Consider the following 13,130-nt stretch of genomic DNA (forward strand, 5'->3'; position numbering starts at 1 on the left):
TAACTGGAGTAGCCTAGCTAAGCCAGCTATAGCTTGCTAGGCTAATTGAGGCCACATTCTGCGCTTCCCCCCCAACCCCATTCCGATTAAAAACCTACCGTTTGCTTGATGTGGCCTACTCCTTATTTCTCAAACTTTTTAATTCCATAATTGTACTCTGTCTTATATTGTTTTAGTGAACTCACTCCACTTGCTACACGTTGAGCCTCTTTGCCGATTTTGATTGGCCAACATAAACAACAAGCTACACACCTGAAGGCTACTGGTTATCTACCTGTTTTATGGGGTGCATGTCAAACTACATTTTAAAGGTTTGTTTTATCAAATTAATCATTTGAAATGTTATGGTATGTTTTTATTTTTTTTATTAAAAAAATACTTCAGTGTTAAAATAGGCTTACAATTATAAAATGTATAGTATTATTAGTATTTGAATACTAACGTCTGTTTGGCTATTCAAATAACCGTGCACATCCCTAGTCAGTGGTTGAGCGTATTGCACCCGTTATTGAAATGTTTGTACTGATTTTTTAATTTTCCATACCTTCCACATGAGGTGAATGGTGCACTTTCCCAATTCCTAGAAATTCTCTCTGATTTGATTCCAATTGGAGTTAAACTGATCTCCGTAAACTAGCACTGTTTTATGCAAGCCTGCGTTGTATTAAGGCAGTGGTCTTCAACTTGTCCTTGCCTAGGTACCCCCTCCCAGGCAAACCGGTAACCCAGGGACACACAACATACGTAATAAAACAGTTTACTTACCAGGTGAATGATAATGGAAAGGAGAAGTAATCAACGTTTTAAACTGAATTGATTTGGTAGATCGTTTTTTTATTATTTTGACCTCCTCACATAATTGGAAGAGGAAGTGTGTCAACTAACACAGCCTATTAGCTAGAAAAGTAACTCCGAACACTTTCGCTTAGAGCAGCTGTTTAGCTGGTTAAACAAATGTTAGCCATGTGTTGGCAACCATTTAGTTTAAGTCAAAGTTACTAGCAATAGATTGTAACACCAGATAATGTGATTTAACCCCCCCMAAAAAATTGGTATCCATTATACTGGGAGTTACAGGTTAGGTACTGTTTGGTGTAGCATAGAGAATTTTCGACCAACCTTAACTTGGCGGTACGGTCTTTGTCCTCCATTCGTGGAAACCGGAGTCTCAATTAGAGGTCGACCGATTATGATTTTTCAACGCCGATACCGATTTATTGGAGGACAAAAAAAGCCGATACCTATTAATCGGCCGATTGTATAATTAAAATTTAAAAAAATGTGTTTGATATATATATATATATCTCTCTCAACTGTTTGAATAAAAATAGAGTTTAAGTTACCTGTGATGAATGTTGAAAACAAAAACTGTCATTTCTATATGCAGGAAATCCTATTTTAATAATGGGCATGGTAAGAATTGACGACCAAAGTGCGAGTCATAATTGCCATGACACCTAGCAAAATCTGAAAAGCGGGTTCCTTCATTTATGCCATAGATTATTTTTAGATTCACTTCAAATAAGGTCTGTGTTTCGTGTAGGCTTACACCACCATGCCAATTTTATAACTGTGTAGATATCCATAGGACAAGGTAACTCTGATCAATATTGGCTAAATATAAGCGAAGATAAAAAAAATTGTAGAGTGGATTTATGAAAATATGTTGACAAACGTTACCTTATCCTAGTGAGATTTACACGGGTATCAAAACGTCAAGGCCGTTTAAGCCTGCACGAAACACAGACCTTATTTGAAGTAGATCAAGACATTCTCTATGGAAGACATGAACGGTAAAATAATAAAGAAACCCCTTTCAAGTTCAGCCGCAAGTTATTACAGGAATTATAACGCATTGACTATTTCTCTCTAAACCATATACCTTTGACTAATCCGGAAACTATCAACTCGAAAACAAAACGTTTATTCCGTTCCGTATTTTATCTAACGGGTGGCATCCATGAGTCTAAATATTCCTGTTACATTGCAAAACCTTCAATGTTATGTATAATTACGTAAAACTCTGGCAAATTAGTTCGCAAAGAGCCAGGCGGCCCAAACTGTTGCATATACCCTGACTCTGCGTGCAATGAACGCAAGAGAAATGACACAATTTCACCTGGTTAATATTGCCTGCTAACCTGGATTTCTTTTAGCTAAATATGCAGGTTTAAAAATATATACTTGTGTATTGATGTTTATGGTTAAGTACACATTGGAGCAATGACAGTCATTGATTGTTTTTTATAAGATAAGTTTAATGCTAGCTAGCAATTTACCTTAGCTTACTGCATTCGCGGCACAGGCAGGCTCCTCGTGGAGTGCAATGTAATCAGTGTTAGAGCATTGGACTAGTTAACTGTAAGGTTGCAAGACGTTCCTAGGCCGTCATTGAAAATAAGAATGTGTTCTTAACTGACTTGCCTAGTTAAATAATGATTAAATAAAGGTGTAAAAAAAATACAAATACAAAATAAATAAAAATCGGCAAATCGGCGCCCAAAAATACCGATTTCCGATTGTTATGAAAACTTGAAATCGGCCCCGATTAATCGGGATGGCCGATTTAAGTCGACCTCTAGTCTCAATGTCATTGTCCAGTTGCAGGGGGGTCTGTTACGAATTCAGAGAAGTGTTATTAAAATGAATTGTTTTTTTGCTCCATGAAGTAGTCCAACAATGTGTGACCACCACCATCTTGTGTATTTCAAGTCTTCTCTCAACATGTAGCTRGCCAGCAGCACTTGCCGCACTGGTAGCCTATTCGCTATGTCAGATACTTCAGTGAGTGTAATTTGCTCAATTAGGATCTAATTTTCTACTGTAGGTACAGTTCCTTCAAAGTATTAATACCACTTGATTTTTTTCATACCCCATAATGTCAAAGTGGAATTATGTTCTTTTGTTTATTTATGTTTACAAATAGTCCGTAGGTATTCRACCCTGTTATTGTGGCAAGCCTAAATACGTTCAGGAGTAAAAATGTGCTTAACAAGTCACATAATTTGCATTGACTGTTTTACAGGATTTTTTTAGATTAATACCTTATCTCTGAGCCCCATACACACAATTATCTGTAAGGTCCCTTAGTCGAACAATCCATTTCAAACACTGATTCAACCACAAAGACCAGGGAGGTTTTCCAAAGCCTCGCAAAGAAGGGCACAGATTACATTTATTAAATATTTTTTTAAAGCAGACAATGATTATCCCTTTGAGCATGGTGAAGTTATTAATTACACTTTGGATGGTGTATCAATGCACCCAGTCACTACAAAGATACAGGTGTCCTTCCTAACTCAGTTGCTGGAGAGGAAGGAAACCGTTCAGGGATTTCACCATGAGGCCAATGGTGACTTTAAAACAGTTGCAGAATGTAATGGTTGTGATAGGAGAAACTGAGGATGGATCAACATTGTAGTTACTCCACAATACTAACATAATTGACAGTGAAAATAAGGAAGCTTGTACAGAATAAAAATATCCCAAAACGTGCATGCTGTTTGCAACAAGACACTAAAGTAATACTGCAAAATGTGGCAAAATAATTCACTTTTCATCCTGAATACAAAGTGTTACTGCGTACCACTCCATATTTTCAAGCATAGTGGTGGCTACATCATGTTATGGGTATGCTTGTAATCGTTAAGGACTGGAGCTAAGCACAGGCAAAGTCCTAGTGGAAAACCTGGTTGTTTCCACCAGACACTGGGAGATGAATTCACCTTACAGCAGGACAATAACCTAAAAACACAAGGCCAAGTCTACCCTGGAGTGGCTTACCAGGAAGACGGTGAATGTTCCTGAGTGGGTGAATTACAGTTTTGACTTAAATCGTCTTGAAAATCTATGGCAAGACCTGAAAATGGTTGTCTAGCAATGATYAACAACCAATTTGACAGAGATTGCTGTTTTTAATAGAATAATGGGCAAATGTTGCACAATCCAGGTGTGGAAAGCTCTTAGACTTACCCAGAAACACTCACAGCTGTAATCGCTGCCAAAGGTGAATCTAACATGTATTGACTCAGAGGGTTGAATACGTATCTAATAAGATATATATTTTTTTTAACACGTTTTTTATTACACTTTGACAGAGTATTTTGTATAGATTGTTCACAAAAAATGACAATTAAATCCTTTTTTAATAGCACTTTGTAACACTGTGGAAAAAGTCAAGGGGTGTGAATACTTTGACGACACTGTATTTAAATCAAAAAGCGTTTATTCTGTTTTTAGCGATAGTCATAAACATTTATTCTAAATGCATTAACTCCATTAACTGGAATTTCAACAATTATAATATTCAAGTTTTTGATGTTTAAAAAAAWATATATATTTTAATTCCATTCCAAGCATGGTTTTCTTCTTCAATTCTGATTCAGTCTAAATTTCAATTCCAATTTAAAAATTGAAGCAATTTCAAATTAAATTTGAATTGACTTCAGCCCTTTTTCAGTGGCACCTACTGCCAAGAGTATATACATTTGAGACAGGAAGTCTTAACCAGGTGACAGCCTGAAAATTATGTTTTCTGGTTGACTACACTATCTAGCTTTTTCAAACAGAAATTTGCATCCTGTAGCACAAACTCCAAAGTTCTGGGACACTAAAGTCCATGGAGAATAAGCGCACCTCCTCCCAGCTGCCCACTGCACTGAGGCTAGGAAACACTGTCAACACCGATAAATCCTCAATAATTGAGAATTTCAATAAGCATTTTTCTACTGCTGGCCATCCAGATAGCTGATGTTCTGAAAGAGCTGCCAAATCTGGAGCCTACAAATCAGTATAAATTTGGACCCTCTCTTTCTAAAATTATCAGCCGAAATTGCTGCAACCCCTATTACTAGCCTGTTCAACCTCTTTCGTATCGTCTGAGATCCCCAAAGATTGGAAAGCTGCCACAGTCATCTTCTTTTTCAAAGGGGGAGACACTCTAGACCCAAACTGTTAGACCTATCTATCCTACCCTGCCTTTCTAAGGTCTTCGAAAGCCAAGTTAACAAACAGATCACCGACCATTTAGAATCCCACCGTACCTTCTCCACTATGCAATCTGGTTTCCGAGCCTGTCATGGGTGCACCTCAGCCACGCTCAGGGTCCTAAACGATATCATAACCGCCATCGATAAGAGACAGCACTGTGCAGCCGTATTCATCAACCTGGCCAAGGCTTTCGACTGTCAATCACCACATTCTTATCGGCAGACTCAACAGCCTTGGATTCTCAAATGACTGCCTCGCCTGGTTCACCAACTACTTCTCAGATAGAGTTCAGTGTGTCAAATCGGAGGGCCTGCTGTCCGGACCTCTGGCAGTCTCTATGGGGGTGCCACAGGGTTCAATCCTCGGGCCGACCCTTCTCTGTATACATCAATGATGTCGCTCTTGCTGCTGGTGATTCTCTGATCCACCTCAATGCAGTCGACACCATTCTGTATACTTCTGGCCCTTCTTTGGACACTGTGTTAACTAACCTCCAGACGAGCTTCAATGCCATACAACTCTCCTTCCATGGCCTCCAACTGCTCTTAAATGCAAGTAAAACTAAATGCATGCTCTTCAACCGATCGCTGCCCGCCCGCCCAGCATCATTACTCTGGACGGTTCTGACTTAGAATATGTGGACAACTACAAATAACTAGGTGTCTGGTTAGACTGTAAACTCTCCTTCCAGACTCACATTAAGCATCTCCAATCCAAAATTAAATCTAGAATCAGCTTCCTATTTCGGAACAAAGCATCCTTCACTCATGCTGCCAAACATAACCTCGTAAAACTGACTATCCTACCGATCTTTGACTTCGGCGATGTCATTTACAAAATAGCCTCCAACACTCTACTCAGCAAATTGGATGCAGTCTATCTGTTTTGTCACCAAAGCTCCATATACTACCCACCACTGCAACCTGTATGCTTTCGTTGGCTGGCCCTTGCCACATTTGTCGCCAAACCCACTGGCTCCGGGTCATCTAAGTCTTTGCTAGGTAAAGCCCCACCTTATCTCAGCTCACTGGTCACCATAGCAGCACCCACCCGTAGCATGCTCTCCAGCAGGTATATTTCACTGGTCACCCCCAAATCCAATTCCTCCTTCGGCCCCCTTTCCTTCCAGTTCTCTGCTGCCTATGACTGGAACGAACTGCAAAAATCACTGAAGCTGGAGACTCATATCTCCCTCACTAGCTTTAAGCACCAGCTGTCAGAGCAGAACACTGCACCTGTACATAGCTCATATGTAAATAGCCCATCCAACTACCTCATCCCCATACTGTTATCTATTATTTATTTTTCCTTTGCACCCCATTATCTCTACTTGTACACTCATCTTCTGCACGTCTATCACTCCAGTGTTTAATTGCTATATTGTAATTATTTCGCCACTATGGCCTATTTATTGCCTTAACTTCGTTATCCTACCTCATTTGCACACACACTATATATACTTTTTCTACTGTGTTTGTTTATTCCATGTGTGACTCTCTGTTGCACTGCTTTGCTTTATCTTGGCCAGGTCGCAGTTGTAAATGAGAACTTGTTCTCAACTAGCCTTCCTGGTTAAATAAAGGTTAAATAAATAAAAATCTAACCACAAATTTGAAAAATTACAGCAATTMTTTTGGTCGGTAAAAAAGCTGTTAACGTCCTTATACATCTGGTATACAACTTGACCATGATGGCATAAAATTACAATGTCTTATATTAATGCAACCAGTTTTTCCAGCTGGACACGGTCTCTCTGCATGTCTGACAGCCTGCCTAACTGGGTATCGCTTCCTGAGGATCTCATTCAGTGGTGGTGGCAACCACTCTAGTCTAGGGCTATGTCTTACTTATCTTTCCTTCTTACCAAGGTGTTTTTGTTCAATTCCCTTCACTGATTTGCAAGAGAACTAGTACAGAGTAGTATAATAAATGTTAGAAACTCCCACTAGCCCATGCATCCACTAATCCAATGCTTTTAGGTTTGTGGGAAGTAGTGAATGAGTGCACACTTCAGGACAAAGCAATGTTATTGTTATTGGGACATGTCTCCCTTGTAAAAGAGGTCTGCTGACCCAGTGGTTCCGAGGAACCCTAGGGGCTTGTGGCGGTACTGCAAGGGGTCCGCTGCCTTTTTTTTTTTTTTTTTATGTAATCTTTTTTTTTTATATAAATATTGCAAGGAACTACAGATAACAGATTTGGCCAAGTGTTTTGTGAAATAAGTTGAGGGTGCAAACTTTGCAATGTAATATAGATAATCTACAATGTATGCTACCCTTAGATGCACAACAGGGCCTGGGAGGCTCACAGGGATCCACAGTACTCTCATCATTGATCCAGTTTTCAACTCAATACTTCTTGTATGCCCTAAAAATGTTATTTTCAGCGTAAATGCACTGCAATTTTAGCTTAAACTGCTAAATAGTCTCACCATGCTCTGAGGTCCCTGATGAATTTGCTATAAAGGGGTCCCAGGCCCAAATAGTTTGATAACCCCTGTTCTGACCTCAATGGGACTTCCTGGATAAATAAAGGCAAAAAATAGAATGCATATTTTCTATTTTAGACGTGAACGACTGTGTGAGTAGCCCGTGTCGGAACGGAGGCACCTGCATCGACGGGGTCAACTCCTTCCAGTGCTTCTGTCCTGATGGATGGGAGGGCCGGCTCTGCGACCTTAGTAAGTTGGCTCTCCTCTTTCTCCTCATACTTTTTGTATCCTCCTGCTCCAATTTTTCTCTTCCTACCCTTTTCCCCCTGTCGTTCTTCTCCTACTCTATCTTCTCATCCTCCTCGTCTTTCTCCTCTTCGCCATACTACTCTTCCTCCCCTTTGTCAATCTTCCTTTACCTCCCATTCACTTCCTCCTCATAACACAGCCATAAACATTTATTTTCCTTCCTTCCTCCTCAGATGTGAACGAGTGCAACCGTAACCCGTGTAAGAATGGTGGCTTCTGTGTGGATCTGGTCAACGACTTCTACTGCGAGTGTACCAACAACTGGAAGGGCAAGACCTGCCACTCCCGTAAGTGTGTGTGCAGGGCTCGACATTAACGCATTTCCGCTTGCCCAGGGAAAGTWAAAAAATAAATAAAAATTCAGGCAAGCAGATTATAGATTTATGTTGTCCAAATGGACAAGAAAAAAAATCAATATCAAACAATTAGGCTACTCTGAATGAAAGCGGATTCAAGTGTCATCCAGATATTATTTTATGAAGTATTTCCTAGCATCATACATAGGGTTGCAAAATTCTGGGAATCTTTCCAAAATCCACAGTTTTTCAAGAACTCCCGGTTGGAAGATTCAGGAGAGAGTAAGTAGGAAATTTGGAATTTTGCCAAAATTACTGGAATTTTGCCAAAATTACTGGAATTTTGCCAAAATTACTGGAATTTTGCCAAAATTACTGGAATTTTGCCAAAATTACTGGAATTTTGCTACCCTAGTCACACAACACAATTCTCAATCATCCTTTTGGCCTATGGTGTTAAACCTTTTTGAGCCTTGAGTTTTCTGACGAGTAAAAAAATCTGTCCTACTTGTCTGAAAGACAAGTGGCAAAAAAATGTCATGTCTGCGTGTGTGCTAATCAGATGTGTTGAATGAAATGAATTGTATAATTTATATTGGACAGACCGAGGTCTATTGGGTCTAAGCATCTTCGTTATGACATATAAAATGTGTCTGCACACAGGTGAGAGTCAGTGTGACGCCAACACCTGCAGTAACGGGGGCACCTGCTATGACCACGGGGATGCTTTCCGCTGTGCCTGTCCCCCTGGGAGGGGCGGCAGTACCTGTAACACAGGTGAGGGGGGGGGGTGCTTTTATGCATTATTTGAATAGCTCTCTGTTTGTATCCCAGTCTGTCTCGTCTCTATCGATTCAATGTGTTCTGTCTGTATCATATCGTGTCTCACCACTTTATTATTATATATATATTTTTGKCGTCCCTTCCACTCCAGCCAAGAACAGCATGTGTGCGTCCAGCCCCTGCTCCAACGGAGGCACCTGTGTGGGAGGCGGCGACGCCTTCACCTGCATCTGCAAAGAGGGCTGGGAGGGCCCCACCTGCGCCCAAAGTAAGTCGCGGCTTAGATCCCACCGCTGCCACCAGTGTATCCCACCGCTGCCACCAGTGTATCCCACCGCTGCCACCAGTGTATCCCACCGCTGCCACCAGTGTATCCCACCGCTGCCACCAGTGTCGCACGTAGATGCTACGTCCCAATTATCTCTTTACTCCCAAAGTGTGGACGTCTTCACTTATTTGAAAGGAAATTACTGGTATAAGAAATATGGTGGAAACACCCTCTATCCCATGCATCCACCAATCCAATGCTTTTAGATTTGTTTGAAGTAGTGAACGAGTGTACACTTCAAGATAAACAAAACCCAGAGTTTTTCTCAGCGCCTCAATCTTACTCCTGCACATGTCCATGTAGATATATCTATTTCAAGGGCCCCCTCCTGACTCGAATGCACTTATGCAACTTAAAGATTTTGCCATTTTAGAGTCATATATATATATATATATTAGCATGATTTTCACTTTCTTATGGCTTTATCTTGTATTTTTCTCCACAGACACCAACGACTGTAACCCTCACCCCTGGTACGTGCATTTCCTCCTCTCCTCCCCCCTTGTAAAGACTGGTGTGGTGTCATGCCTTTTCTCTGTTTTGACCCTCCCCTTTGCTGTACAACAACCACCATGAATTGTCTCAACACCCCCAGCCCCCCCAGCTCGTAAAATACAGGAAAGATGTTCCTTAATCCGAAACCCAGCGTTGGTTTTAAATGAACGGGTGGTGACAATGGAGGCTCTGGGGGCCTTAAATGAGTCCCCCCACCTCCCCCATAGAGGGACAACGGGGGAGCAACCTCTCCTCCACCTCCCCTTCTCTTCTCCTGCCCTCCCCTCCATTCTTCACTGCTGACCTAGGGAGCACAAGAGGGGGACGGAGGAGTGAAGGGGTTGGATTGATGGGTGGGGGGTAGATATTAGCATTTGAAAGGTGTGTATTGATGAGCAGAATTTAGCCTTTGTGACTTGGAACCCAACACACACACTCGCACTCTCTCCTCTTTGCTGTTATGTGTGAAATGAGTCAAGACGGGTGCGCTCTCTTTTGGCCTGTCTAACATCACGCTCACTGTTCTCTCACTTTCTCTTCCCTCTTTCTTTTTCCCCTCCCTCATTCTTTACAGCTACAACGGTGGTATCTGTGTGGACGGTGTCAACTGGTTTCGGTGCGAGTGTGCCCCCGGGTTCGCCGGACCGGACTGTCGTATCAGTAAGTCACAATACGGTTATCCAAATCATCTTGGAGCGAACACGCTGCTTATGCTCATTGAAATGTCCAGTGTAGCAGGCCTTTGACTCTCACACACACCATGCATCAACTACCCGAGCTGTCGGACACCACAAACGTAACCATGACAACGACAGAAAGAACAGGGGCCATAGGAAAGGTGGGCGACACGTCCCTTTGACCTATAGGGGAGTAGAGGTCATCCTTCCTCTTTCCCTCCCTCAGCGCGCGCACACACACAGACGCACACATACATACTCTCACACACACAAACTAGCTTTCTCTGTCTTTCAGGCACACGCGCACGCACATAAACTGAGTAGATTAATTATTCAATGACCCTGAAATTCCTATCTCCTCTCTCGCCTTTGTCAGATGGCTAGCGGTTGTCTTTCATTCAGACTTTTACACAGTCTTTCTCACACTGGCTAGGCGTAAGATCAGATGCTCTTCTAACATTGTGGCATATTGGACATCCAAATAACCAAGAAACTGTTAGAATTTAGTCAGCGTTAAAGAGTGACTGCCCCTAAAAAGCATCTTCTCGTTTTGAAAACTGCCAATGTGGCATGAATATGAGTCAAACATTTATTATAGTGTCAAAATTAACTACAACGTTTCGTTTAAATAGGAACATTTTGGTCATAAAGTCAGATTTACGAGATGATAGGAAAACATCGTATATCATGGAATGAAGGGTACTGTAACATTTTTCCTTTGGTTGGTTTTATTTGAATCCTGCCCACAGCTGATAGGTCCCAAATGATCATCAATTCGATCTAATAGTAATGCCCATGGTTAATTTTGTTTGACATTCGATATCCCTATGGTGCTGGTTGGGGACCATCAGTTAATTACCCCACGTACATGGGACAATATTTTAAAGTCAATAGCTCCAAATTTCAATGACTTAAGCATTTAATGAGTAACAACATGTAAATATTGTCCCGTTTACATTGTGTAATTTATTGACTCTCCCTAACTAGCCTCAGATGGGCTTTCCAATATCAAACCAACTTTGCCATTGTTGATCTGCAGCCAGCTGAAGATAATTGGCGAAAGAAGTTGGCTAGCACTAGCTAGCCAATGCGACTTTAAGACTCAAGACTTGGTTAAACTGTCAAGTTATCTAGAATGGTGAATGACTGTGTACTGTTTTGGCAGAGTGAATGTAGAAACGCATGCTACATCCAAACACGCACACAAGAGATCTCCACTTWAAAAAAAAAAACAACACAACTTTAATTTGGCTTCAGTCATGGCCTTTGAATTTCTTAATGACCAAGCCAGAAAAATGACACTCATTGCTCGCCCAAATATTTATATATTCTTAATTCCTTTACTTTAGATGTGTGTATTGTTGTGAAATTATTAGGTATTACTGCAATGTTGGAGCTAGAAACACAAGCATTTCGATACACCCGCAATAACATCTGCTAAACACATGTACAGTTGAAGTCAGATGTTTACATACACATTAGCCAAATACATTTAAACTCAGTTTTTCACAATTCCTGACATTAAATCCAAGTTAAAATTCCCTGTTTTAGGTCAGTTAGGATCACCACTTTATTTTAAGAATGTGAAATGTCATAATAGTAGTAATTTTTGTTTCTTTCATCACATTCTCATTGGGTCAGAAGTTTATATACGCTCAATTAGTATTTGTTAGCATTGCCTTTTTAAATTGTTTAACTTGCGTCAAATGTTTTGGGTAGCCTTCCACAAGCTTCCCACAATAATTTGGGTGAATTTTGGCCCATTCCTCCTACAGAGCTGGTGTAACTGAGTCAGGTTTGTAGGCCTCCTTGCTTGCACACGGCTTTTTCAGTTCTGACCAAACATTTTCTATAGGATTGAGGTCAGGGCTTTGTGATGGCCACTCCAATACCTTGACTTTGTTGTCCTTAAGCCATTTTGCCACAACTTTGGAAGTATGCTTGGGGTATTTTTCCATTTGGAAGACCCATTTGCGACCAAGCTTTAACTTTTTTGACTGATGGCTCGAGATGTTGCTTCAATACATCCACATAATTTTCTCGCGTAATGATGCCATCTATTTTGTGAAGTGCACCAGTCCCTCCTGTCGCAAAGCACCCCCACACATGATGCTGCCACCCCCCGTGCTTCACGGTTGGGATGGTGGTCTTTGGCTTGCAAGCCTCCCCCTTTTTCCTCCAAACATAACGATGGTCATTATGGCCAAACAGTTCTATTTTGTTTCATCAGAACAGAGGACATTTCTCCAAAAAGTACAATCTTTGTCCCCATGAGCAGTTGCAATCCGTAGTCTGGCTTTTTAATGGCAGTTTTGGAGCAGTTTGCTTCTTCCTTGCTGAGCGGCCTTTCAGGTTATGTCGATATAACATCGTTTTCTGTGGATTTAGATACCTTTGTACCTGTTTCCTCCAGCATTTTCACAAGGTCCTTTGCTGTTGTTCTGGGATTGATTTGCACTTTTCGTACCATGGTACATTCATCTCTAGGAGACAGAACGCGTCTCCTTCCTGAGCGGTATGCCTGCGTGCTACCATGGTGTTTATACTTGCGTACTATTGTTTGTCAGATGAACGTGGTACCTTCAAGTATTTGGAAATTGCTCCCAAGGATGAACCAGACTTGTGGAGGTCTAAAATTTTTGGAGGTCTTGGCTGATTTTCTTTTGATTTCACATTATACTTCTCACAGTTATAAGATAGGCCTTGAAATACATCCACAGGTACACCTCCAATTGACTCAAATGTCAATTAGCCAATCATAATCCAAAGCCATGACATCATTTTTGGGAATTTTCCAAGCGGTTTAAAGGCACAGTCAATTT

The 13,130-nt window shown here is 41.1% G+C and overlaps 1 protein-coding gene across 2 annotated transcripts in view; it reads left to right on the forward strand.

Annotated features, from left to right (window-relative positions):
- Positions 1-13,130, forward strand: part of jag2b (jagged canonical Notch ligand 2b) — a 99,506-nt gene that overhangs the window by 69,151 nt on the left and 17,225 nt on the right. For both annotated transcript variants that reach the window (XM_023974053.2, XM_023974054.2), the window contains 6 exons: positions 7,556-7,669; positions 7,903-8,016; positions 8,689-8,802; positions 8,960-9,076; positions 9,582-9,609; positions 10,206-10,291. In XM_023974053.2, the coding sequence (XP_023829821.1) occupies positions 7,556-7,669; positions 7,903-8,016; positions 8,689-8,802; positions 8,960-9,076; positions 9,582-9,609; positions 10,206-10,291 (573 nt within the window). The remainder of the gene's footprint in view (positions 1-7,555; positions 7,670-7,902; positions 8,017-8,688; positions 8,803-8,959; positions 9,077-9,581; positions 9,610-10,205; positions 10,292-13,130) is intronic.

This window comes from Salvelinus sp. IW2-2015, linkage group LG28, assembly GCF_002910315.2.
Source record: "Salvelinus sp. IW2-2015 linkage group LG28, ASM291031v2, whole genome shotgun sequence".
Classification (NCBI taxonomy): Eukaryota; Metazoa; Chordata; class Actinopteri; order Salmoniformes; family Salmonidae; genus Salvelinus; species Salvelinus sp. IW2-2015.